The following is a 27,091-nucleotide window of genomic DNA, read 5'->3' as shown; positions in this document are numbered from 1 at the left end:
GCCCAGTCATGTCCGACTCTTTGCCATCCCATGGACTGTAACCCGCCAGGCTCCTCTGTTCATGGGATTTCCCAGGCAGGAATACTGGAGTGGGTTGCCATTTCCTCCTCCAAAATCCTCCAGGGCTCCCCACAACCCCCTACATCCCAGTTCCCTCCACCTGGGTCCCCACACTGCCTCACCCTGACGTCACATCATACCAGCACCTCCAGGTCCCACTGTATCAGCCCCTCTGGTCTTGCTGACCCTGCGTCTGTCCACTTCTTCCCCAGGCTCTGCCCAGCTCCTTCTGCCAGGAAGGCCCAGCTGTCCTGTGCCTGGCCAGCTCCACACTGCAGGAACACACTGCCTGCCGCAAGCTGCTGATTATAGTACCAGGAGCTCACGTTCCAGTCCAAGACCATTCCAGAAGAGCAAGGCTAGAGAGTCCCGTGGGGCCAGCATGGGTTTATCCAGAACAGGTGCCCACTGCCTGTTTTTAAGTCACTCATTCAACAAGTATTTATTGAGCACCAACTATACGCAGCTGGGCTTCCTAGGTGGCTCAGACGGTAAAGAATCTGCCTGCGATGTGGGAGACGTGGGTTCAATCCCTGGGTTAGGAAGATCCCCTGGAAAAGGGAATGGCTACCTAGTCCAGCGTTCTTGCCTGGAGAATCCCTATGGACAGAGGAGCCTGGTGTCCATGGAGGGGTCACAAAGAGTTCCACAGGACTGAGCGACTAACACAACCCTTTCACGTTTTTTCTGCCCGCAGCCACCCCACCCCACCTCCCCGCTTCGCTACCATATGCTCTGTGCTAGGCTCTAGGCATGCAGGCAGCCCAGAGTTCACTGTGATGGGGTAGGACAAGGGGCAGGCCGCCCTTAAGCAAACACATGGGATGACTTCAGCTCAATGCTAAGCGCTGGGAAGACCACGAGGGGCGGCCTGCAGGGGGCGGGCAGGTCAGGGCACGTCTTACTGAGGAGGGAACATCTGACCTGATGCCCAAGCAATAAGGCGGGACTGATCCTGAGGCAAGTGGGGATGGTCTTCCAGGGAGAGGGCAAGGCCTGGAGGTGGGAGCCAGCCAGTTTGAGGAACGAGAAGGCCCCGGGGAGGCTCAGGGGCGCGATCAGAAGTCAGACCAAGCAGGGGCTTCCTCCTGCCAGCCTGGGAAGCCACAGAGTTTTCCGGATTTTATTTTAGAGCCCAACAATGGGGGAGTCGGGGGGCGCCATCTTCTCCCCTTTGACGGCCAACGAGGCCCAGAGACCGCCAGCGTCCTACTGGAGGCCACACAGCGGGTCGGTGGGTGGGCTTTGGGGCCGGGGGCGGTAGCCCACAGCGCCGGCCGCCCACGCGTTCCGCCGGCCCCTCTCCGGGGCACCTTCTGGCCGCGGACGGAAGCGGGCGGGGCGGGGCCTGGAGGCCGGCCTCCCGCCCCCCGTGCGCCGCCACTGGGCCGGGCTCGGCGCGCCCCTCCTCCGGGGTGACGCAGCCGCGGGCGGGCCCGGGGCGCAGCGGTGTCGGCGGCGGAGCGAGCGCAACGCGGCGCCAACATGGGGGCCCAGCTGAGCACGGTAGGCGGGGAGCCGGGCGCCGGCCGCCGCGGGCCGGGGGGCATCGCTGCGGACCGGAGCCGCGGGCGCCGGGCCTCCATCTCGGGCAGCGCCCACTGCGGCCGGCCTCGGGGTCGGGGCGGGGGGGCCCTGCTCGGACGTGGGACGCAGGACCCCACCCGGCCCCGCCCTGCCGGCCGCGCCCCGGCCGTCCCCCGGCGGCCGTGACTCAGGCCCCGGGCTCCTGCCCTCCGGCCCGGCCCTCCCGGCCGAGGGGCGTCGCCCGGAGCCGGGGTTGGGGAGGCGGGGGTGGCCGAGCTCCGGGGGAGCCCCGCCCCTCTGCCCGGCCCAGGAGTGCGGGTGTGCGCGCCAGGGATGGGCGAGTGGGGGGTGGGGGCGGTGAAAGAGACTGGTGACCCCGCGTGAGTTCATGAGTGTGAACACGTGTGAAGTGTGAACGGTCGCCTCTGTGCGAGTGTGAGATGTGTATGTGACCGGGGTGTGGGTGTGACGTGTGTGCATGTGCAACCGTGTGTTTAGGGGTGTGTTTAGGTTTTAGGGACGGTGAGTGAGTGTGCAGCTGTGCGGGAGTGTGAACAGGTGCGTACCTGCCAGTGTGTGCGTGTGGAGTGCCTGTGTGTGTGTGCACACGTGAGATGTTGCTGGATCACGGAGTGTTTTTTTTTAACCACCCACCACCCCTGAGCCCTGTCCTGGGCTGCATGCTGGGCTCTGGTTTCTTTTAACCCAAGAAACTGGCGAGGCCCCATTTTACAGATGAAGAAAATGCCGCTGGGGACCTTGGCCACCCGCCCGGCAGGCCGAGTCTGAACTCCTGGGGCCGCAAAGTCCACTGTCACGCTGTCACGTTGGCCGGGCCCAGGGCCGCCTCCTTTGGGATTCCTCAGAAGCCGCAGTGGGGTGGGTGGCCTGTGTTCCCCCTCCAGGCTGTGGCCAGGTCTGCCCCCCACACTCTGGTCCCTGGGGCTGGCTGGGGTTCTCTGGGAGCAGGAGGCCCAGAGCCTCTTGCCTGGCCTCCTCCCCAACCTCCGCCCTCCGGCTCTTTGCAGCTCCCCCTTGGGGATGAGGCAGAAAGCCTCCTGGCCTGGCCAGTTTGCTCTGGGTGAGTGGCCCAGCCTGGGACTCGGGGCCTTTCAGACCGAGGGGCAGCTTTACTCAGGGCAAGCCTGGGGGCATCACCCCAGCTCAGTGGAACATCCTGACCGTGTTCCCAGAAATTGCCTTCCTTCCTTACCGCTCAGCCTTCTACCCCCCAGCCCAGACACCCCCCACCCCTTGCTGTTTTCCCACAGGGCTTCTCACCTTCTAGCCATACACGTTGCCTGGATTTGTCTCTGCGTCCCTTCGATGGCTTCCCTTGTGGCTCAGACAGTAAAGAATCCACCTGCAATGCAGGAGACCTGGGTTCCATCCCTGGGTCCGGAAGATCCTCTGGAGGAGGGAATGGCAACCTACTCCAGTATTCTGGCCTGGAGAATCCCATGGACAGAGGAGCCTGGCGGGCTGTAGTCCACGGGGTCGCACAGAGTCAGACATGACTGAGTGACTAAGCACGCACCCTGGGATGTGGCTGCTCAGTATTTTTGCCGAGTAGCCAAGGACCCCTTGTAGCCCCTCTGTGAGGGACAGAACCCCATCTGAGCGTCAGGAGACCTGCCCCAACTCCTGAGCCTCCTCTGTCCAAGGGGTGGTGGGATGGTCCCTTCTTCGTGGGCCCCTGCTGGGGTCCCCGCTTGACCCAGAATACCCGGAGCAGACCCCAGCCCTGCCTCCGGGCACAGAGGCTCCACACAGTCTGCCGGAGGCCTGCTCGGGCTTGGGGCACCAGACTTTTTATCTGGGATGTGCAGGCCCTGCAAGAGGCCTCCTCCCACTCACAGAAGAGGGGTTAGCTCTGGAGTCTGCCAGCCACCTGGGGGTACATGCTGGGGGGTTTAGCTGGCCAGCCCCAACCCTGACTCCCCTGCCGCCAGCACAGACGTGAGCGCTCAGTGGACCCGGACAGGCTGCCACCACAGGTAGAGGCCAAGGCTTTCTCCTGCCCCCGGCAGCCCTGTGCCTAGCCCGTGGTCCCAGTCCCCCTGCCCCTGGGCAGCAGGGCTGGGCCTCCCTTGCGGAGGGCGAATTGGGCAGATAGGCTCTGCACCCGCCCCTCCTCCTGGGTTCCCTTCACCCCGAGCCCCGAGCCAGGAGCCCGGCTCCAGGAGCCCTTCGCTGCAGGACTTCCTCTGTTCCCTCCCACTTCCTGAAAAGGGGGCTTTGAGGGAGGTGGACGCTCAGATCCCAGCCGGACAGCTGACGGGCGGGCAGCAGGCAGGTAGGCCTCAGCACAGGGGGCTGGCACCTGGGGAGGAACACGCCTGCCAGGTGGAGGTCCTGGCAGGTCCTTTTGCCCGCTGAGACCTGACCTGGGTAGAGAGGATGGCAGGGTCCCGGGGTCAGGGGGAGCGGAATTCCAGGGGTTGAGCAGCTGGCAGGGTGCCGCATGGGGGTGGTAGGGCTACCCCGCCTCTCCGCTCTGTTGGGCAGGCTGGGGGCTCCCTGGAGACACCCTGGTGCCCTGTTTTCCTCTCCCCGTCCTATGTTATCAGAGGCGGGGAAAGGGAGGTGGGTTCCATGGTGGGCAGAGTGTAACGTTTGGGGCACCAGGTCAAGGCCTGGGAGGCAGCTGTCCCCTAGCCCCCTAGGTGGCCGGGGGGAGGTGGTGTGTGTATGTGTGTGTGTGCGCACGTGTATGTGCAGTGCACTGAGGAGCTGAGGTGGGGCCTTAGCCTCATCCATCCTGTTTACTCTGCCCACTGTTTGCAGGGGTGGCAGGGCGTCCCAACCCCTTGTGAGTCTGGTAAAGCCTCCCAATTTCCCAGAGACAAAGCTTTGACCTTTCCACAGCACCCTTTTCTCTGCCAGCTGTGCCCACTGGGGTTTGTGTCCTGAAGGACTGACTGACAACGAGCGTCTGCCCATAGCTGCCTCTTGGAAAGGAATTTGTGCAAAGTCCACCCCTGCTCTCTTCAGTGGCCACACTGTCCGCGGGGGCAGAGTTGTGGTCGCGGGGCTCAGTGCACAGACTGAACTGGCCGCCAGTTCTCACCCTGCCTCAGTGTCCTCACTGAAGTAGGGTGGCCGTAGTGCCCGCGTACTGGGCTTGAGGACCTGTGCTCACGTGGAGCAGTTGGGCGTGGGGACTGGAGGAAAGACCGCTAATGTTTACCCATCAGTCCCAGGTCAGCTCCTTCCAGCAGCGGCTCCAGCCCCACCTCTGGGAGGCAGGTGTGTCCGCCAGAAATTCAGGATCCACCCATCTGGCCAGTGCCTGGTGGAGGGCCGATTCCTGCCCTCCCTCTGTGGGCATCTGGTCTCTTGTCCTGGTTACTGAAACATTCAGATAAAGTAAGAGAAGTCAGAGAGACTGCAGGGTAGGCGCTGGTGCTTGTCCCCATGTGAATTTACCCACAGATATTTACCAAGTCTCTGCTCTGACTGCTGGAGATGAGACACCAGGGCCCTCACCTCCCTGTGTCTGCCATTCTGCATTGTGATTGCGCGTGGGGAGTTGGCCCAGGCGTGTGAGCCCCAGGCTGGCATCCAGGGCACATGGAGCTAGTGCCTGGAATGTGCAAGTTCTGTGCGAGGGCCAGGGTCAGTGTTGAGGGCTCGCCTTCAGAGCTGTTGACGAATGAGCCTTTTTTCATGGCTCAGCACCTGCCCTGGCTTGGCATTTGGGGCGGGTGAGAGATTGGAGGGGAGAGACAGGGGATCCGGAGCGCAGACTCTACCCTGGGCCTTGCCAAGCCAAGGAGGAAGGCAGCTGGCCCGTCTCCCACGGCGGAGGGTCAGTGAAGAAACGCAGAGGAAGGTGCTTTGCAGACTGCGCAGCGAACTGCAGGCCAGGGGTGTGTGTGAGTTGCTCAGTCGTGTCTGGCGCTTTGTGACCCCATGGACTGTAGCCCGCCAGGCTCCTCTGGTCCATGGAATTCTGTAGGCAAAAATTCTGCAGTGGGTTGCCATTTCCTTCTCCAGGGATCTTCCCAAACCAGGGATCGAACCCGGGTCCCCTGCATCTCGGGCAGGTTTTTTACCTGCCAGCCAGGGGTCTTAGTTATCAAACCTGGCTGTGCATGCGCTGAAACAGCTGTGCTGGCAGGGAGGAAACCTCCAAGGAGCACAGCTCACTCGGCTCTTAATGTCATTTAAGTTTATTTCCAGGGCTGCCGACAATAGTGATTTCCTGCAAATGTAACTTGGCTCAGTTTTTTTCCTAAACAATGTTCCTGGTGAATATGCCTTCCCTGATAGACGTGGAAGGGGCCTGGAGCAGAGGAATCATCAGAGTGCCCCACCCTCATCCCCGGGGAGTTGGCAAAGGGCAGTGGGGGCTCCGGAAGTCTGCTAAGGGCTTGATTAGCCAGGGAGGGGCCTGGCAGGTGAGATCTGAGGTTTGAGGTGGACTCTTGGAAGCTAAATAGGAAAGGAATGCTGGTTGGATGAGGGAAGAGTGTGCAGAGGCCTGAAGCAAAAAAAGGCTGGTGACAGGATGGTAGGGACCTTGAGTGTAGGCAGTGGGGAGCCACGGTGATGGGTGTTTGGGGGTCAAGGAGAGCAGCCCGTTGCTTTGGGCTGCTGGGGCCTGGCTGCGGGAGGTGGGAGATGGGATTTCGGTAGAGCCGGGGATTTGGGCTGTGGGCTCCAGGGCATCTGTCCTGGGAGGCGCCTCCAGAAGAACCAGACTACACAGGACTGGGTTTCATGGCCTTGGGCAAATCTCTTAACCTGTCTGAAAAACGGGGACAGCAGTCTCACTCGTTTTGAGCCTGGTCCCTTGAGGACAGAGTTGGCTTATCCTTAACTGTGTGATAGTCACGGTGCTGCAGCCTGGGGTTGAAGTGAGGATTAGCCCAGAGGATTTGCAGCCCACTCGTGGAGCAGTGCCAGCTCGGGGCCATGTGTGCGCATGGCCTTTTCCAGCCTCGATTCCCACCCACCCCCCCACCCCACCCCCACCCGCCCACCGCCGCCAGCATTAGGTGGGACCTTCCTGAGGAAGGTGGAGCCTGGAGAGGTGAAGATTCTCTCCTGAAGTCCTGAGCTGGGTCTCAACCTCACGTCCCCTGGAGTCCTGGGCTGTCAACAGAACTTTTTTCAATATTTATTTTATTCATTTATTTGTTTGGCTGTGTCCAGTCTTAGTCGTAGCACGTGGGATCTAGTTCCCCGACCAGGGATTGAACCTGGACCCCCAGCATTGGGAGCGAGGAGTCTTAGCCACTGGACCACTAGAGAAGTCCCCATAATGGGCCCTAAATGAAGTTCAGGGTGGGAGAAATAGCACGTGGTGGTTGGGACATTGTAGGTGGTAGGTAAATGAGCAGGAGACCAGAGACCCTTTGTGTGGCCCTGTGCAGGCCAGGGGTTGGGGGGTGTGTATGCCAGGGTGTGTGCTGAGGCCAGCTCCCTCGGGCCTTCCCTTTACACCCACTGGTACAGACCAGGGGCCCCGTGGGATGAGGCCTTGGTTGCATGAAGCCTGGAGGCCCTGTCTGCCAGAGAGGCACTAGGCACTGTCGATGGTGTTCTGAGCCCAACAAAAGGCCTGTAACCAAAGCTGCGGCTGGGCAACTTGAAGCCGCTGGGCTGGTTTGGGGGGCAGGGCCAGGCCTGGTGTGGAATCCTGGTGTCTGTGTTCTTCCTTCACTTGTGGTGGGGGCCCCATGAGGGTGGTAGAGAAAGCTCCTGTGTGTGTGTGTGTGTGTGTGTGTGTGTGTGTGCAGGCACGCACACGTGCCCGCACTCCCCAGGCTATAGACCCCTCCGTGACCTCAGCCCCCTACCTCATCTCATGTCCCAGCGCCCCTGGGTGGTAGGCCAGTCAGTGGCCCTGACCTTCTTTCCATAGATAAGAACACCAAGGCTCAGAGGCCTCAGGTACTGGCAGGGCTTCCAGGAAGGGAGGGAGCACTGAGGCTGGGCCTAGAGAGGGGAGGATCTTCTCAAGAGGTCTGCAGAGGAAGCAGAGAGGCCTCCCCGCAGGCAAGGAACTTGGCTCTGAGCTTCCTGGAGGCCAAGGAAAAGGGGGAACTTGCGTGGAAGAACATGCACGGTTGTCTACCGTGAGAACCAAGCTCGGGGAGGTACCCTAGGGAGGGCGAGTGAACAAGCTGTGAGACCGTTTCCTTGAGAACCAGTGTTTGAGGAGAACTTTTGGTTCTTGACCTTGCTGTTTGAACTGCTAGTGTGGACTGCCTTCTTCACTTTTAATTTTGAAATAATTTCAAACTTACAGTAAGTTTGGAAGAGTGCGTAAAAGAGCCCTTATATACTCTTCACCAAAACACACCAGGTGTTCGCATTTGTTGTGTTTACCTTATTACTGTATGCGTGTATTTTAAACCGTTTGAGAGTAAACGACATTATGTTAATTCTTTGCCTCTAAATACTTGTGTCTGTCTCCTAAGAACAAGGACTTTCTTTTGCATAACTGCAGGTTGGTGATCAAATCAGAAACAAACAGTGCTATTGTCTAATCCGTGGGCCTTAATGCAGATTCCGCCGGTTGTCCCAGGATTGTCCTTTACAGCTGTGTTTTCTTCCCCCCGGCCCAGAATCTAATTCAAAACTGCCCATTGCATTTTTTCTGCAGTTTTTCTGTCCCTTTGGCCTCTGTACAGTGAGTCTCCTCCATACGAACCTTGTCCCTATTCCTCAGGGGAAGTGGAGGTTTTCCCAGTGACTCAGAACGCAGAAACACAGGGGTGTAGAGTACGTGCCTTACACAGGACCCTGCACCATGCAGACTTTCAGAGATGCGAACGTGTGTCCATCAGCATGAGGTGCGGATGGAATCACACTGTCTTGCTCGGCCTCCGTCTGCTTTTGCTGACAGTCCTTCAGTTCCACCGTTTCCCACCTCTTCTCCCGCCTCCAGCCCGTAACTCTTCTCATCTGTTTACTCAATGCCAGACCCTGTGTGCCAGCTGTTGTACTGGACTACTGTATTTATCAAGGTACTCTCCTGCAAGATTTTAAATGTTGCCTTTATTTTTTATTTGTGTATCATTTGTGTGAGAAGTATTATAAGCCCATTACAGTACAGTACAACATAGCCGATTGTGTGAGTTGGGTGCCTGTGTCAGACTTACGAGCAAATCGGACTTCACAAAAGTGCTCTCGGGACAGAACTTGTTTGTAGGTAGGGGACTTCCCTGTCTTCATTTTCTCTGACTGCATATAAATTGTCACAAACTAGGTAGCACAAAGCAATTGAAATTCCTTCTCTCACACTCTGGAGGCCCGAAGTCTGAAATCAGGGTACTGGCAGGGCGCGCTCTGGAGGCCAAGGGGAGGGTCCTTTCCTCCTTCATGAAGCCCTCTCCCCTGAGAAGGACACTTGTCATGGGATTTGGGGCCTGCTGGCCAGAATCCAAGAGGATCTCACGTCCAGATCCTTAGTTTGCTTTTTTTTTCTCCCAGTTAATTTATTCCAGCGGCACTGGGTCTTCGTGGCTGTGAGAGCTTTCTCTTGTCGCGGCGAGCGGGGGCTACTCTTTGCTGGGGTGCCCAGGCTTTCATTGCGGCGACTTCTCTCGTTGTGGAGACGGGCTCTAGGTGTGTGTATTTCAATAGTTGCGGTGCGGGGACTCCAGGAGGTGCAGCTTGTGGGCTCTAGGGCACAGGCTCAGTATTTGTGGCGTTTGGGCTTTCCTTACCCTGCGACATGTGGGATCTTAGTTCCCCGACCAGGGATTGAACTCCTGTCCCCTGCGGCGGCAGGCAGATTCTCATCCACTGTACCACCAGGGAAGTCCTCCTTGGTTTAATTACAGCTGCAAAACCCCTTTTTCCATCACGACGATCTGGGCGAACAGGTCTTTTGGGGGCCACCCTGCAACCCACCAGAGCCTGCTTTAATCTGGAACCCGTTCCTCAGCCTTCGTTTCTCGTGGCCTTGATATTTTTGAAGAGTTGTGCCAGTGGTCCCAGAGGACGGCCCCTCGGTGTTTCCTCGTGTTGGAGGTGGGTCCTGAAGAAGGCATGGGCAGTGCTGGCCCCTCTCGCTCCATGTCAGGAGTCGCCTGGCGAGCCTGGCCCCTTTCCTATGCTGCTCGCTGCTCAGGGTGGGGTCTGCCAGGTTCTCTGCTGCAGGATTGGTCTGAGCGGTCTTGAGGCCGTTCTTGTCTTCTCCTTGGGTCTTGCTTGTGGTCCTGTTAGTGGAAGCTGCCAAGGACAAGACTTCCGGATGGCCCAGGGTAGCCGCTGCACCCACATACATGCCCAGTGAGGTCACAGGGGACAGCCTGGGTTAGCCGCTTTCCATGGCTGAGTTCCGTCTCGACAACCAGGAAGTGTGTTTTCTGATCCCTATTTCACAGATGGAGAAGCAGGGCAGAGAGTCTCATTGGTTTTGCTTCCCAGGGACAAACACAGCTAGAAAGAGGAGCAGGCTAGTTGCCTTTCTTTGCAAGGATGTCCTCTCCAGGTAAAACCTAAGCAGTTTTATCTGGTCATGTGATTTGAGTTTTCTCTGTCTTCAAAGTATCCAGACCACCTCTGAGGGTCTTTGTGAGGCTGAGAGCACGGGGCAGGGCGTGCAGGGGGCTGATGAGGAAGAGCCGCTTAGAGCCACATAGCAGGGTGAGCGTGATGTTGAGGGCAAGGACTGATGTCATTATAGCATGGCTGGGGAGGGAGGTGGCCTCGGGCTGGAATCCCAGCTCCCTACCTGCCAGCTGTGTGCCCTTGGGTGAGCTGCTTCACCTCCCCGAGCCGTTCCCTTGTCTGTAAAGCGGCAGTGACGTCAGCACCTGCTTCAGGGTTGTCGTGAGGTTAACCCCCGTGTGGGGCTCAGCACGATGCAGAGAGCTTCAGGGGACCTTGCAGATCACCTTTGTCCAGTTCAGTTCAGAGGAGGGGAAAGGACTCGACCAGGGCCACCCAGCCAGCAAGGAGCAGAGCTTCCCAGCATCCGGCTCAGTGCCCCGGCTGCCCCTCACATCTGAAAGCAGAACCCCAGGGCTCAGGGGTTTGTCTGTAGAGAGCTAGCACTTGATATCACTTAATGCAGTCAGGGAGATTGACTCGAGGAGGGAGGAAGGGAGCACAGATATGCAGTACTCAAGGTTAAGCACAGGTACTTGGGAACTTTGTGCTGAGCTTCCTGGCAGCCATAGTGAAAAGGGGCTACATGCTCAGTTACGTAGCTTTCTTTGTCCCTGTTCCTCAGGGGAAATGGAGCTTTTCCAGTGATGTAGTAATACACTGATGAGTTTCATGAGTTTGAGTTTTGTATTAATAGCGTCTCCCAGCTGGCACCAAGATGGAGCTGGGGTGCCTGGATGAAGTGAAGAGAGGGTGTTCCTGGCAGAGGAGCGGTCCAGAGGTGTGGACCAACTGGTGTGTTTGGGGGAAGGGCAGGGGGCAGACCCTCCCTGGGGCCGAGCTGACCTCTTGTGTCTGCCCTGTCGTTTCAGTTGGGCCACGTGGTCCTCTCCCCAGTCTGGTTCCTGTACAGCCTGATCATGAAGCTGTTCCAGCGCTCCACCCTGGCCATCACACTCGAGAATCCAGACATCAAGTACCCGCTGCGGCTGATTGACAAGGAGGTCAGTGCGGGGCCTGAGGGGTCATGGGGCACAGGCACCTCTCTCTCTTTCTCAGCATCAGAGCATTTCGTGGGCATCTACTGTGTGCTTAGGGTACGGACCCTCTTGAAGTAGATCCCATTATTTGCCCATTTTACAGATGGGGAAAGTGAGGTGATGTCCATTTCTAAGGTCTTCCTAGGTGGCACTAGTGGTAAAGAACATTCCTGCCAATGCAGGAGACATAAGAGATGCGGGTTCAATCCCCTGGAGGAGGGCCTGGCATCCCACTCTAGTATTCTTGCCTGGAGAATCCCATGGACAGAGGATCCTGGCGGGCTACAGTCCATGGAGTCACAAAGAGTCGGACATGACTGAAGCGACTTGGCATGCATGCACGCATATCCATTTCTAAGGCTACCAGTAAATTACTGAGGGATTTGAACCTGGGTCTTTGACCACAGAGCAGGTTCTCTGAGCCACACTTACTATCCCACAGAAAATCAGAGTGGGAGCGATGCTGTACTTGGACTTTTGGGTCCAAGTACCCATTTAACAGATGTGAAAACAGAGGGCAAGAGAGGATTAACTCAGGTCACCTTGTGAGCTAGGGGTTGGGTTAGGACTCAGGCATAAGGCCTCGTGGTCATCCAGGGTGCCACATCCCAGGGCCCCTTCCTTAAAGACAAGGTCTCCTCCCCTTTCCTTCCCTGTCTCCCAGGCCCACCCACCCAGGGCCCCTAGAGTCCTGATTCCCTGCGTGTCCCCGTGATCTTGACTGTGGCTGTGTCTGCACAATGCTTTTCCTTTTTCAAACCTCCGATCGTGGCTTTGATTTAAAACCATCCTCTCCCCATCTTTGCCCAGCCGCCCACCCTGTAGGGCCGCTTCCCTCCTCACTCTCCCCCATCAAAGCCTCCCCCGTACTATTTCTGGCCACAGGCAGCTGCCTCAGAAGGGGTGTGGCAGGGAGGAACTGAGTCATGGGGCAGAGAAAGCCAGTCACCTGCTGCAAGCCTGAATCCTGGGCTCTGGTCTGTGCCCTGGGCTCCACATTAGAGCTGCAGTGCCTGTGACCGTAATTGTACCAGGAGTTCTTCTTAGAAGTCGAAAACCAGAAAGAGGCCAAAAAAAAAAAATGACCACTTCCCAGATGAGACCAGACTTAGTCCTTTCAATATATCCTGTACACAGTTTTTTCCTACTAAAATGAAATCACAATGTTTTGAATCCTTTTCTTTTCAGAAAGTTCTTTTTCCTTGTTTTTTTCACCACGTGGCTTGTGGGATCTTATTTCCCGGACCAGGGATTGAACCCCAGCCACAGCAGTGAAAGCCCAGAATTCTAACCCCTAGGCCACCAGGGAACACCCTTGTTACTGTTTTTTAATTCCAAAAGTAATGTATGATTTACATGTGCTCGCTGTAAAAATTGTACTTTTATTAAAAAAAGGCACATATTTATTCGTGCTCTGTTCTCAAGGTGCGAATGTTCCCCTCCCCCGCACCATGACCCCTGTGCAAGAGGGTCCCAGTCACGGGTCATCGTGAGCCTTCCCTGGCATCACATTGGTTACGTTCATGACGTGTGGACGTTCAGGTGTGTGTATACTTAGTTTCTCTTTTTAAGTAACCTAACATTTTACCTGGCTGTACGACATGGACTTCCCTGGTGGCTCAGACAGTAAAGAATCCGCCTGCAATGCAGGAGATGCGAGTTCAATCCCTGGGTCGGGAAGATCCCCTGGAGGAGGAAATGGCAATCCACTCCAGTATTCTCGCCTGGAGAATCCCCATGGACAGAGGACCCTGGCGGGCTGCAGTCCAGAGTCAGGCACGACTGAGCGACTACCACTTTCACCTTCACACACCGCACAGACCCCTTTTCATGTCTAACCCAAAGCCGAGTCATCCCATTTGACAGCTCTCTGGTGTTTGTCACAGGGATGTCCGCAGTGGACCCTGCAGGCCCCTGTGATTGAGCGGGCGGCGAGTGTCCAATGTCCTAGCAGTTACCCTCCCCCATTGTAGCCTCCTGGTGGCTTTGCAGGGTCAGCAGGTGGACTTGCTCTCGCTACTTGCTGTGGCACAGGAAAGGGTCCCGGCTGCACACCCTTCCCCTCTCCGAACGGGCCTGGACCAGGTGATGGGCAGGGTCGCCCTGAGCTCTGAGAATCTACTGCTCAGCTTGTCATGGCCAGTGGCTTCTTGGAAGCAGCAGCATGCCAAGCCCTCTCAGATGTCAGCCTTGTGAGTTTTGCTGTCCTGGGCTAGAGGTTGTCAAACACAGTAATCTTCAGGGTCTTTGCCTCATTTCTGTGCTTCCTCCAAAAATGTCTGGCATGTGGATTTCTGACCTCGAACCCCAGGACTGGTTGATAATCCTGGAATCCACTTGCAGAAGGCCTTAGGCCTCTGTTTGCAGCTGGACTATGGGGCAGAGAGACCCACTGGCCTCCAGTAAGCCCTGCATCCTGAGTGGGGGCTGGGTGCCGTCTTTCCTGAGATCCAGGCCTCCTGCCCCAGCTTGCTCACTCCAGTGATGCTCTGGCCCTTTGGAGGTCTCTTGAGCCTCCCTGGGTGGTAGCACTGTCCATTACTGGACCTTGCCTCCTGTGAGCATGAACACAAGTGCAGACAGCTAGCTGCCTGCCTTTCCAATGGCCCCTCCACAACTACTGTCCTACAGCGCCTGGTGCAGGGGAGACCCCCAGGGGCCTTCTGGAGCCCAGTAGGGATCTGGGCACTGGGTTCACGTCCTAGCTCTGACACTGTGGGACGCTCTCCTCCCTGGCCTCTGTTAAGACCAGGCCCCGTCCTCGGCCCAGCCTTGGTCCTGAGCCGCCTCTGCCCGCCCTGGAGGGGAGATGGCCTTTGCCTGTTGACCGTGCCCTGGGCGTACATGGCCATGTCCACCTCCCGGGCAGTGAGGCTGCCGTGCCTCCCGCCCCGTGTAGCCCTGCCACAGTCATGCCATCCTGCCTACTGGGGGCTTTTGGTTTAGTGGCTTCTAGAACCCCTCTCTCAAGTCCCAGCCCCAAGACTCACAGGAGCTTTGTCTCAGCCCTCCCCCACTCTGTGGTCAGCCTCCAGGCTCTTCCCACCACCCCAGGACAGGACACTTCTCAAGCTATGGCAGAGGTGGTTCCTTCCCTCCTTCCCCTGGAAGCCCTGGAATTTTCTGGGCCATTTGGCAGCCTCCCTTTGGGATCTGGAGCTCGCTCCCTGCCCAGCCACCTTGCTCTGTGGCCCTGGGTGGGTCACTGCCCTCCTCTGGGCCAACGAGAACAGAACACTTGCAGTGTGTGGCTGGCCTCTGTGCCCTCACATACACACATGTGTGCAGGGCGTGTGTCCGCCTGTCAGTGTCATCTCTCAGTGACACCCTGGTGCTGGGGCAGGGTGGCAGCTCTGGGTCTGGTGGCCTCTCTGCCCTGGATGTCGTCCAGCAGCTCGGCCTCCTTGCAGGTCATCAGCCATGACACCCGGCGGTTCCGCTTTGCGCTGCCATCGCCTGAGCACATCCTGGGCCTCCCCGTCGGTGAGTGCAGCCCCGACCCAGCCCACACAGAGCCAGCGCTGGGAAAGGGAGGTGGGGGTGGCGGGGGGATTTACATTTCAGTGAGAGCAGGGAGGGCTTCAAGGAGGAGGTGTCAGCCATCCCAGGCCTTCGAGGATGAGTGTCAGAACAAGAGGGCAGAATGCCCCAGTGTCCCTGGCAGTGGCCCCAACACGAGCAAAGGCAGCGAGCTGGGATATGATGGGAGTCGCTGGGGTGGGAGGCGGTGAGGGGTACAGCAGGAGCCGAGGTCAGTCCAGGTTGTGGTGGGGCACAGGGAAGTGGGTTGACAAGACCCAAGGGACGCTGCAGGGATGGTCCCGGGCCCAGACTCACCCCCGCCGTCCTGCAGGCCAGCACATCTACCTCTCGGCTCGAATCGATGGGAACCTGGTTATTCGGCCCTACACGCCCGTCTCCAGCGATGACGACAAGGGCTTTGTGGACCTGGTCATCAAGGTGAGGCCTTGGGGCCACAGCTGGGTGGGGCAGGGGTGACCATGTTGCAGCCCAGGCCTCCACGGGGCCCACATGCCCCAGAATCTGGCCCCCGAAGGCCCTGTGCTCGCTGAGCCTGGTCTCAGAGTGAGGGGCACCCTGTGGTTCTTAGCACAAGCCGAGCATGGGGGTCTCAGCAGAGGGCGGGGGGTGGGATTCAGGCTCAGTGTCTTCAAACCAGGACAGATGGTCTGCCGGAGAGGAAGCAGGCAGGCCCACCAGCTCATGCAGGGCCTGCCTTCCCACTCGCAAACGGGGGAGGCCCAGGGAGCTGGGTGCCTGCTCACCCTTGAGAAGCACCCCCACAGGCCCTCTGGTGATGCGGTGTGGGGCTCATGGGTCCTTGTGTGGGCGCTGGGGTGAGGGGCTGTCTGGGATCCACCACCAGTCAGGGGGTGGGTGCACACCACGGGGAAGATAGAGCTGTTAGAAGCAACAGACCAGAGAGACACAGACCACCCAGAAAGGATCTTAAAAAACAAGACACTGAGCAGAAGGAGAAGTGACACCTCTAACCCAGTACATTTTTGTGAAAATGAGAAACACAAGCTTTACAGCAGTGAGTCACTTTCTCTGATTACACACCCCTAAAAAGTGGGAACCTGCCAGAGCTGGTGGTGGGTGTGGGGTGTTAGACACCTTCTCCAGTTAAGGCCCAAACCACAGCCCCCGCCCATAGCCACCCTGGCTCAGCACCCCCCGGGGACCAGGCTTACTGTCCCAGCGCCGCCGTGCAGGCCCCAGGCCCCCTCACTGGACCTCAGGATGGGGAGACAGAAACAGACCCCCACTGGGCCGCAGCTTCAGCCCTGGGGGTTTCCGTGTCCCGGGTTGGGCGCTGGGTCTGTGAGGGCAGGAAAGGAGCTGGCCTGGCAGTCCTGGCTCTGGCCTGGGTCCCTTCTTTGCTCAGTGTCACTCAGGCCACACGCCGGGTGCCCAGCCCACCTGGCCTTGGGAGCCTGTCTTTGGCTGGAGAGTGGACACTGAACAGATGGACACACAGAGGTCAGTGTTTGTTCCGAGGACCCTGGAGCTGGGGCAGGGTGATAACAGCTGTGCCCCCCACCCCGTCCCTCTGAGCAGGCAACGAGGAGGCAAGCAGGTGGAGATGGAGGGAAGGGACCCTCCCTGTGCAAAGGCTCTGGGGTCAGGAGGAGGCTTGAGGACTTGAGGGTCAGTGGGGCTGGGCAGAGCCTTGGAGGCCCTGCAGGGAGGGGGCTTTGTCCAGAAGGAACGGGAAGGTGGTGAGGGTTCATGCATCTCTTCTTGCTGAATTCTCCCCAGCCGGATGTAGAGGAGGTGTTGGGGGTGGGGATTCAAGTAGAGGATGAAATGCTCACGAGGACCAGGTCCTTCCTGGCTTGGAGACCTCGTGGCCCCCTTGATTCACCCTGGCTAAAGGTCAGAGCACGGGCCTGGCACACAGTGGGCTCTGCCCACTCTCTTCCCCGACCCCAGACACACAGACACGCCGGCTGTCCTGCAGACACGAGTTCTCCCCTCCGCAACCCGGAGTCTCCAAGCCCTGTGAGGCCCCTGGCCTTGGCACACCCTGCCCCTGCCCCCTCTCTGCCCATCACTCCCGCTTGCCCTTCAAGGCCCAGCACAGATGCCCCTCTGTCCTGGAGCTCCTCCTCTGTCTGCCCATCTCTTTGTCGAGGGTTGTAGCTGCATCCCTTCTTCCCAAAGCTGAAATCCCAAAGGGCACAGAGAAGGGAGTTGTTCCAAGAGTGACGTTTTCACGGCAGAGCAAAGCGGAAAGAACTGAACAGCCACCAGCAGGGCCCGCACTGGGCTGACAGCCGTGGGAATCTATTGCTGGGAGGGGCCACAGACACGGGTCTTGGCAGAATGTTACACTTCAGGCCCTCGGGTCGGCTGCCGTGGACACCAGGCTGGTGCTTTGCCCTCCAAGGGGACATTACGGGGAAGGCAGGCCCCCAGGGGGGATGGGGCACAGACAGGTAAGTTCTGATGGGTGGGAGGTGCACCAAGTGAGCAGGCCGCATGCAGCCGCAGAAGACCCTGGAGCTCACCCTGGCAGCCTGGGAATGGGGGCTGAGGACGGTGCATGTGTCTTGCAGGTTTACTTCAAAGACACCCATCCCAAGTTTCCCACTGGAGGGAAGATGTCCCAGTACCTGGAAAGCATGAAGATTGGCGACACCATTGAGTTCCGGGGCCCCAATGGGCTGCTGGTCTACCAGGGCAAAGGTGATCTGGGTTGGACTCCCCAAGGACCCGGCTGGTGTGGTGGATGTTGCTGCAGGTCCTGCCCCTGCTGCTGCCTGGAAGGGTGACTCCTGTAGGGCAGGCCACCTCCTCTCTGGGGCCTCATTTCCCCAGCTGTCAGGGGTCAAGGTGGTCAGTGCAGGGGTTGCAGACCAGCCTTGGGGGGCACATCCTCCCCACAGACTAGCTCTATTAGGCTCTAAACAAACCAGGGGAGGGCCGAGCTGGGACCCCTGCTCCTCCAGCCTCCTGCTGCTCTTGGCATTTGAGCTGGCCCTAGTCTCCTCTTCCCATCCTCCTCACCTGACTGGCTGGGGGGGTATGGTGGTCACCACACCCAAACCCTTGAGATGGAGCAGGGTTTCCAGCCCGTCTGACCCCCAAGCATGGTCTGTTTGAGAGCTGGACCTCACCCCGTCTGCTCTCCCCAGGAAAGTTTGCCATCCGTCCAGACAAGAAGTCCGACCCTGTCATCAAGACGGTGAAATCTGTGGGCATGATCGCAGGAGGAACGGGTATGTGGACCTGGATTCCTGCCCGAGTCCCTGGAGGGCGGAGGTGTCGAGTCGGGGGCAGGGTATGGGACGCCACACAGGTTATGAGCGCCCGGGAGCTGTCTGAGGTCAGGGTTCTCCTGGCAGCTCCCCGGGAATCTGCCTGGCGCTGTGTGTATGCAGCAGGCGCTCACACGGCGTGTGGGGGTGGCTTGTTTTGCAGGCATCACGCCAATGCTGCAGGTGATCCGCGCCATCATGAAGGACCCTGATGACCACACCGTGTGCCACCTGCTGTTTGCCAACCAGGTCAGTGGGCGGTCCTGAGGTCTGCAGACCTGAGGGTGGGGTGCCGGGCAGGCACTGCTCAGGGATCTGCAAGGCGCTGCGGGGATGCTCACAGTGGCTGGAAGGTGTGTTGAGTTTTGTGCACAGCAGCCTTGCAGCAGCTGGTGAGGTTGGGCAGAGCTAGAGCGTCTGACCCAAGCAGGGCTGCTTGGTTGGGGGGTTGAGGCCCCTGGAGCACCCCCACACCGAGACTGGCTCCCCTGGCCGCTTCCTCGGCACCTCAGCACTCCCTCTACCGCACATGGAATTTGGGACCCACCCGGGATGCGGGAAGAGCCTGAGGTGCATCTGCACAAATGAGGTGCAGAGGATGCACCCGCCCGAGGTCCCCGAGCCGGGGGTGTTGGGGTCAGGTTTGGACCTGGGCTCTCTGGCTCCCAAGCACATGTCCTCCTCCCCATGCCTGCCGCTTGCCTGCCTGCCCTGGCCTGCTGTGTGGCCTTGGACAAGTCATTCTCCCTCTCTGGGCTTCCCTGTCTCCCTGAGGAATGAGCTGATAAAGCCAGGTCATCATGAGGATCTCTCCAGGCTCAGCGTTTCATGACTTAATATGTGGATTTTGTAGTGAGGCCCCTTTGTGGGGAGGTTCAGATGGGACGCCCCCTGCCTGCGTGGAGGGGCATGCACCAGGCCCCCCACACCTCTCAGATACGGTTCAGGTCAGCCTGCCCTGGGTCCGTCTGGCCCAGGCTCTGCCCCATCCATCTGCAAGGACGCTGAGCCTAGAGGGGAAAGGTTGGCTTGAGGTCCCTGGACTCCCACACAGCTGCAGAAAACTGCCCTGAGGTCAACCAGCGTGGCCTTGACCAGGCCCAGGGGTGGGTGGAAAGAGCCAGAAACTCCAGGCTGGCTGGTGGGGTGAGCGGGTGGGCTGCACTCGGCTTGGTGGTGCTGGGCGGTCTCCGTGGAGGCCCTCTGTCACCTGAAACGGCATCGTTTTGCCTGTCGGCGGTGGCGGTGGCTCCTGTATTCTGTTTCTGCACTTAGTCAGTGCGGTGTCACAAGTCACGCAGCCTCTGAAAGTTCCACTCCACGCTTGCGAGGGAGCGAGAGTGAAAAAAGTGCAAAAAAGTATCGTGTGAAAATCATTCTGACCTCAGGGTCCTGCTAGAGGGTCTCAGGGACCCCGGGGGTCCGCAGGGAACCCCACACGGGGAACCGCGGCTTTGCTCCAGTCGGGTTGTTGGCTCTCCCTCCTTCCCCCGAGTGACGTGTGTGCTCGGCTTGGACGGGGGCTGCAGCCCCTTCAGTTTCCCCTCTGCAGTGTAGGGGAACAGGGGCCCACCTCTCAGGACCGCGTGAGGACTGAGGTGGCCTGGGACAGGAGCGCTTAACGTTGCAGATGTGTGCTTTCTTCCTGGAGGCACCAGGTGGTGGGGGTGGAGGCCAGCGGGGACCCAGGGTGAGGAGGGAAGCCCCGCTTTCAGAAGGGTGTCAGGAAGATAATAAACAGCAGGGCAGCCTGGCTCTTGGGCAGGGAGACTGATGTTCTGAAGGCATCAGTTCTTCAGAAAGTAATACTCTGAAGTCCCAGTAGGATCATTTTTTTCCTTTTATAATATGACAAAATGACACACTGTGGCCTGGAAGACAAAGTATACATGGGCAGCCAAGAAAGTTTTGAAAAGAAGAGTGACAAGGAAGAATACTAAGAAGGGTCAGTGATAAAAAGAGCACAGTTCTGGAGCCACACGTGAGACCTGGGTTTACTGGAGCCACACGTGAGACCTGGGTTTACTGGACTGGCTGTGATTCTGGGTAATACAGCGGGAAGTCTGGACTGTGCTGGAACATGCTAGAATATGTGGCTATTTACACTGAGGTTAGTTAAGATTAAATAAATAAACACCCTTTCCCAGTCTCACTAGGCACATTTTGTTGTTCCATAGTCTCATGTGACCAGTGGTTAGTTTCCTTGTTGGACAACACAGATCTAGAACATTCCCATCATTGTAGAAGGCTCGGTTGAACAGCCCTGACCTAGAAGCAGACCTGAGTGTAGATGAGACTCTGTATCTGATGCAGGTGACATGTTAAACCTGAGGAGACGAAAAGGAGGGTTGGGTTAGTTGCTGTACACTTGGGAAAAATGAAGTAGATCCCTACCTTACCTTATAGAAAAATGAAGTGTAGGTTAAGGATATATGTGTGAAAAAGTGAAGCTTTAAAAGTAGAGGGCAGGCATTTTTAAATACAAGAAGTATTACTGAATGAATGAACAAAGATGGTCAGGCTAAGCAAGACACTGGAGGAGAGCCCGTCAAAGAGAAGACTGATGGAACCATCTGCTTAAAAATGAAAAGCTCCTCTGGGGAAAAAGGTCACAAAGAGTTGGACACGACTGAGCGACTGAACTGAACTGATAAATAAGGTAGAAAGATAACTGAGGATGAGACACATAATGTATCATCAATAAACATTAATATCCTTCATATAAAAAGAGTTTTTACAAACTAATAAAATATGAGCAGACCAGTGACAAGCTTACTAATAATAAAAGATAAGACGCAAGCTTTATTTTCCATCAGTCTGACTGGCAAAGCTTAAATGATCATTACCCAGTCCTGGTAGAGGTGTAGAGGACTCCCCGCAGGCGTGTGTGTTGGTTGTAACCTACGTGGGGAATAAAGCAGCGGCTTGTATTAGAGGCCCTAACTATGTGGAATTTTCTGCCCTGGACTCCACTTCCTCAGGTTGATCCTAAGGAATTGACAGGGCACTGAGGGTGGTCAGAGGTGTTGTTCACAAAGGAGGATGTTCAGAACAGTTTCCTTGCCTCTCTCACTGCCTGCCTGTCCCAGCGGGGGGCTCAGGAGAGGTCAGTGAGCGGGTGACCTTTGCTGGCTGACGGCGCTCTTTGGCCCTGGTTTCACAACAGTCCTGTGAGTCAGTTGTACCGCTCACTGACCGGAGGAGCCAGATCTGTGAGTGACCTGCAAACATTCCGGGCAAAGTGTGCTTAGGAATGGAAAGAGGGAATGTTTCCGGAGTAGATTGCTAACACTCCCTGGGGGTCTAGGAAGGCTCCCTGGGGGTCTAGGAAGGCTTCCTGGAGGAGGTGAAACAAGCTGAACTCTACAGGGCCACGTGGGGCTGGCTGAGTGAAATCAGTGGGGTTGAAGGTGGGGAGCTGCAGGCCAAGCAGAGGGATCGATGTGGGCAAGGTTGCGGGTTGTGTGATTTGGGGAGTCGCATCCATATTCCTTAAATTATGGACCTGTTGATACAGCCCGAGATGCCAGAACATAGAAAGACTTGGACTTTGCCTGGAAACTTTGCCAAGCGTGTGGCCCACGGGTGGGCGGGATGAAGAGGGTCTCCAAGGGCAGTCCCTGCCACTGTCCCTCCTGACCACTGGGCCCTGTCCAACCCCCAGACCGAGAAGGACATCCTGCTGCGGCCCGAGCTGGAGGAACTGAGGAATGAGCACTCTGCACGCTTCAAGCTCTGGTACACAGTGGACAAAGCCCCTGAAGGTGAGCATGCCCGGGTGGGTAGGCTGCGGTGGGGGTGCTGGCCCATGCCTGCCTGTGCTGCAAGCCCTCTGCCAGGTGGAGCCTTCTGTCCACGTGGCGTCCCTTGGTCGAGCTCACGGCGGTCCTGTGAGGGGAGGGCAGTGAGGAGAGAGGGGTCAGAGGGGAGGTGAGTGCCCCACGGCGCACAGTGAGAAAGCCCCAGAGCCAGGACTTGAGCTCGTGTCCGCCTCTTAGGGAGCCCTAGGCGCCCCCCTGCCTGCACTGCTGGACATAGAAGGCCACCGTTCTCCCCCCGAGCTGAGGCCAGTGCTGGGGGCGAAGGGGGATCGTTTCCTCAGTGCTGTCTGGAATGGGCTGCACTGATGTACAGTTACCTTCACTCTGCCTGTCCAGGTGTTTGGGCTGTTTGCCAAGGACACACAGGAGGCAGGGAGTGAAAGCTGCCCCAAAACTCGAAACAAGGTTGTCCTCTGGGAGCTAGACCTTGCTCCAGTCTCCTGCCAGCAAAAGGCCTGGCCACACTGTTAGTTGGAGGAGGGCATGGCAACCCACTGCAGTGTTCTTACCTGGAGAGTCCCATGGACAGAGGAGCCTTGTGGGCTACAGTCCATGGGGTCGCAAAGAGTCAACTGAAAAAGACACGACTGAAGCGACTTAGCACGCATAGCATGCATGCACTGTTCGTGGACACCGCCCTCTGGTGGTGGCACCTGGCAACGCCAAGACCAAAGTGCTGCCTCCTAGGAAGAGTTTTAAGAGGAACCAAGTAGTATGGCCCAAGAAGAGATACAGCTGGGTAGTTTTCTGGTATTTTACACTTATGTTTATTATTACCCTGACCACGATTCGAGAGTAGTTGGAGGACTGCTGTACCATGAGGTATAAACTGGAAAAGGTTGATGCTGAAAAAGAACGTGGTACCAGGCCAGTGCGGCGACTGTGGAGCTAGAGTCGGGGGAGGGGCCCGCTGACCACATTTCCCTCACAGTCTCCTTCAGTATGCACGCAAAGAGAAATACTTGCCTAAAAAAAAAATACTTGTAAAACTGAGATGTATCTTATACACCTGTACATTTCATATACTAGCAGATAGGGTTTAATCCCATGGAGTTTTTTACAAAGTACTTTGAGATCTGTTAATAAAATGTTGTCTAGCTGCCTATGTGCCGCCCCATTCCAGAGGGATTTTAGGCAGCTTATAGAGACTTATGGAGTGAGTCAGAGTGAAAGGAAAACAAGGGCAGGCCCATAAAATAGAATCTAGAGAGGTTTCTACAGGAGCATGGGCTGTGGTGCGGCCTTACCAGGACTGACCATGCATATCACTCTGAGCTTCCCAGCAGCCAATGTGAAAGGGGAGGTGTGGTCAGTCACTAAGCACAGTGCCTGTGAGGCAGAGAATATACCCCATTGCTCAGCACAGTGGAGGCTTCCTCATCCAGGACCAGCTGAGACCGACTTACCTGCCTCCCTCAGGGGACACCCCCCGTCCCTTGTCGCCTCCCCCCCCCCCCGCCCCCCGTGGAGTGTACAGGGTATGACACGGAGCAGTGTCCATTTAGACAAGGTCCCTTGGTGACCTCCACATGACCTTGGACTTCCGCAGCTGCGTTTCTATTGGTGTCAAAAGCTTTAGTGAGGTTCTTCCAGATCGTGAAGGACAGAGAAACCAGACGATTGGGTGTTTGGAGCTGGAGGGACTCAGGGTGCAGGGTCCTCCCCCAGCCTCAGGTGGGCCTGGTGGAGCCCTGCTCGTCTGATAAACGCAGTGATGCTCTGCTGCTCACGTGGCCCTCGGCTGCTGTTTCGCCGGAGCCAAGCCAGAGGGCTGGCCTGGGTAGGGCCCCACTCACTGGCCGGGGCTCAGAGGCTGGCCTGGGGTCAGCCGCCCACCGTGGGATCAGGAGGTGGCTGAGGGTGGCTTTTCAGAGGGGAGGGAGCGGGCAGCAGGTGGCGGGCATCCGGCAAGTCCCTCTGTCCCTCTGGGGTTGAGATCCTGCTGAGCTGCTCAGCACAGGGGTCATTTGAGGGGCTAGCATGTGCCCTCAGTCCCCAAGCAGTGTTTGTCCCGACTGACCATTGAAGAACTGCGGAGCAAGGTGAGCTTCAGACTGGGTTGCTCCTCATGCATCTGCAAAGGGGAGTCACGTTGTTGGGCAGTACAGATGATGGGGGCAGGGAGCCGTGCACCAGGACTGGCTGGTCCCCATCCCTGAGCAGCCCCTGTCGGTGGGTCAGTCCTGAGGGTCCATGTGGGACTAGAGTCCTGCCAGCCCCAGGGCGCCAGGTTCTCACCATGGGCACTGGCAGTCACTGGGAGGAATGAAAGGCAGCTCTGGATCTCAGGCGAAACCTGGAGATACAACCGCGCATATGCGTGTGCAAGACCGGGAGGCAAGCAGGACTTCAAGGAGGCTGCTGTTTTGAGGATCCTGCATCTGGAGCTTCAGCCTGTGTCCTGGCCTCGCTGCTTTCTGGCTCATTTCAGTTCAGTTCAGTCGCTCAGTCGTGTCCAACTCTTTGTGACCCCATGGACTGCAGCATGCCAGGCCTCCCTGTCCATCACCAACTCCCGGAGTTTACTCAAACTCATGTCCATTGAGTCAGTGATGCCATCCAACCATCTCATCCTTTGTCATCCCCTTCTCCTCCCGCTTTCAATCTTTGCCAGTATCAGGTCTTTTCCAGTGAGTCAGTTCTTCGCATCAGGTGGCCAAAGTATTGGAGTTGCAGCTTTAGCATCAGTCCTTCCAGGACTGATTTCCTTTAGGATGGACTGGTTGGATCTGCTTGCAGTCCAAGGGACTCTCAAGAGTTTCCTCCAGCACCACAGTTCAAAAGCATCTAATGCTTATTCGGGACACATTCCTTTGTTCATTGTTTATTGAGCAACTACTCTGTGCTCGGCTGTCTAGGCACTGGGACTACAGCTGTGGACTAGAGATGGCTCCTCGTGGGCCAACACTCCATGGAGTCAGACAGTAGGCACGGGGCTGGTAGGTAGCAAGAAGAGGAGTGAGGGGTAGGCAGCATCACCCTGACCAGGCTGGCACTGAGCACTGGCTGGGGGATCTCTGGGACCTGGGGTTAATGTCCCAGCCCTGTCCATGCCTCACTGTGTGACCTGAGACAATCCTGGGTCCTCTGGGCCTGTTTCCACATCTGTAAAATGGGATCAGTAAGCCCCGCCCTGTCCATCCACGAGGGTCACACAAGAGGCCAGTAGAAGTGAAAGGCTTTGCAAACTATAAAGTGTGGTTAGGGAACCTTGACAGGCTTGCATTTGTGATCCAGGTGAGCCAGGCGTGGGGGCAGGGGATCAGGGCCGAGGTCTGCTCCATTCTTCCTTGTGGAAAAAAAAGTGAAGTCACTCAGTCGTGTCTGACTCTTTGCGACCCCGTGGACTGTGGCCTATCAGGCTCCTCTGTCCATGGGATTTTCCAGGCAAGAGTGCTGGAGTGGATTGCCATTTCCAGGCACAGCAGCTTCATCACGGAGGAGGGGGTGGTGGGCAGTTGGTGGTCGGTCACACGGGCACCCTCAGGCTCACCTGGTCTCCCGCCCTGCAGCCTGGGACTACAGCCAGGGCTTCGTGAACGAGGAGATGATCCGGGACCACCTGCCGCCCCCAGAGGAGGAACCGCTGGTGCTGATGTGCGGACCCCCACCCATGATCCAGTATGCCTGCCTGCCCAACCTGGACCGCGTGGGCCACCCGAAGGAGCGCTGCTTTGCCTTCTGATGGACGGGCCCTGCTGCCCGCTCTCACTGTGCCCTGGCCGCACCCACCCCTCCTGCCACTGTTCATTAACACCACCCGCCCCACGTCTCCAGCTGCGGCCGGGTTCAGCCTGGCCTGCCCGTGCCTGGGAGGTCACCCCGCTGGGCTGGCCCCTGAGGGGCCCCTTTGGGAGCAGGCGTCTGTTACAGGTGGGCCACCGTTGGCCACCTTTAAGACAGATTCCTGTCTAGGCCTCGCCGGAGATGTTCCTTCCCTCTCTGCCCATCCCAACATACACACTACTGGGTGGAGGCTGCCAGCACCACGCTCCCCAACCTCCCCAGAGCATCCCACACCCTGGAAATAAGCAGAAATGGACAAGCAACCCTTAGCTGCAGGCCGCAGGCCCTCCCCCAGGCTGCAGACCCTCGCCTGCTACCCCTGCCTGCTTCAGGGTCACTGCCAGGCTTCCACAGCTGACACTGCGTGGTAGCTGACACCAATAAGTCCCCGTGGCAGGGGCTGCTGGGGTGAGAGGTTGGCCAAACCACCCAGGGCCCAGCAGGTCCAGTCAGCAGGGAGGTGGGCTTGTCCCTGGGCCTGGTGTGGGAGGAGGGGGCTGGCCAAGGGCCCTTCCAGCTGGCACGTGGGCCCTCCCAAAGCCTCAGCAAAAACACCCAAACATTCAGGCAGCTTTGGAAGTTCCAAGCAGTCCACCTCCCATCGACTGCCTTAGCGTCCCAGGCAGCCAGCCCTGATGGCAGAGCTGAGATGGTGTGCATTTATTCATCCGTCCCAGAGCCCCCCCCTGCTGCCCCTGCCCCAGGTCAGGGAGATTTCGAGCAGAGCCCCTTGTCTGAAGGACATTCACAGTGGCCTCGACGTTGCCTTAGACACAGCGTGTTAGCCTCTTGCATATCGGCTTTTTCAGAGTCATTTATGAGCAAACATAACATTGAAGTAAAACTTTGCTAGTTTAAACCCTTTTGGAACTCCTGGAGGCTCTGTGACCTACGTTGTTGGGGCAGGAGAGGGGAAGGGGCTGTGCAACACCTGGCATTTATTTCTGAGGTTGGTTTGTGTTTTTAGTGGAACTTTGGGGAACTCCTTGGCTGTTCTTCCACTCGATGCTTCCACTGCAGGGGGCACGGGTTCTATCCCTGGTCAGGGAACTAAGATCCCACAGGTTCTGCATCACGGCCAAAAAAAAAAAAAAAAATTTGTGGAGAGTACAGAAAAATATACACAGGAAAAAAATATATATGCAGGAAAAATAAAAACTATACCCAGGAAAATTGTGGACATCCAGAGGCAAACACTTAAAACTGAGATGGAACCACACGGTCCACTGTGTGGCCACTGCTCACCCTAATGGCAGGTACGCTTTCTCTGTGTGGTCAGAAACTCACCATAAGCCTGATAGATCATGGCTTTTTATGTAGCAGATCCCTGCTGTTGGACAGTTTGGCTGTTTCCAGTTTGCAGATTTTGTAAGTCACAATGGTTATCTTCAGCCTCCTCTCTGGTGGTTTCTTTTAGGATAGATTCCTGGAAAACAGAGTGTGGACCCTGGGAGTCAAGCATCCCTCACACTCAGTCTTGCACAGATCATCTCCGTTGTGT

The 27,091-nt window shown here is 57.5% G+C and overlaps 1 protein-coding gene across 1 annotated transcript; it reads left to right on the top strand.

Moving 5' to 3' along the window:
* Positions 1–1,499: 1,499 nt before the first annotated feature.
* On the top strand, positions 1,500–26,462 carry CYB5R3 (cytochrome b5 reductase 3). The gene is made up of 9 exons (XM_068970254.1): positions 1,500–1,566; positions 11,031–11,162; positions 14,609–14,681; positions 15,052–15,158; positions 17,282–17,411; positions 17,861–17,944; positions 18,147–18,232; positions 21,648–21,747; positions 25,317–26,462. Exons 1-9 carry the CDS (start codon positions 1,546–1,548, stop codon positions 25,487–25,489), a joined length of 906 nt encoding a protein of 301 aa, XP_068826355.1. The 5' UTR covers positions 1,500–1,545; the 3' UTR covers positions 25,490–26,462.
* Positions 26,463–27,091: the final 629 nt, after the last annotated feature.

The sequence above is a fragment of the Capricornis sumatraensis genome, chromosome 4 (genome assembly GCF_032405125.1).
Source record: "Capricornis sumatraensis isolate serow.1 chromosome 4, serow.2, whole genome shotgun sequence".
Lineage (NCBI taxonomy): Eukaryota > Metazoa > Chordata > Mammalia > Artiodactyla > Bovidae > Capricornis > Capricornis sumatraensis.
Note: the sequence above shows the minus strand (reverse complement) of the source record. Positions and strands in the feature narration are given on the sequence as shown.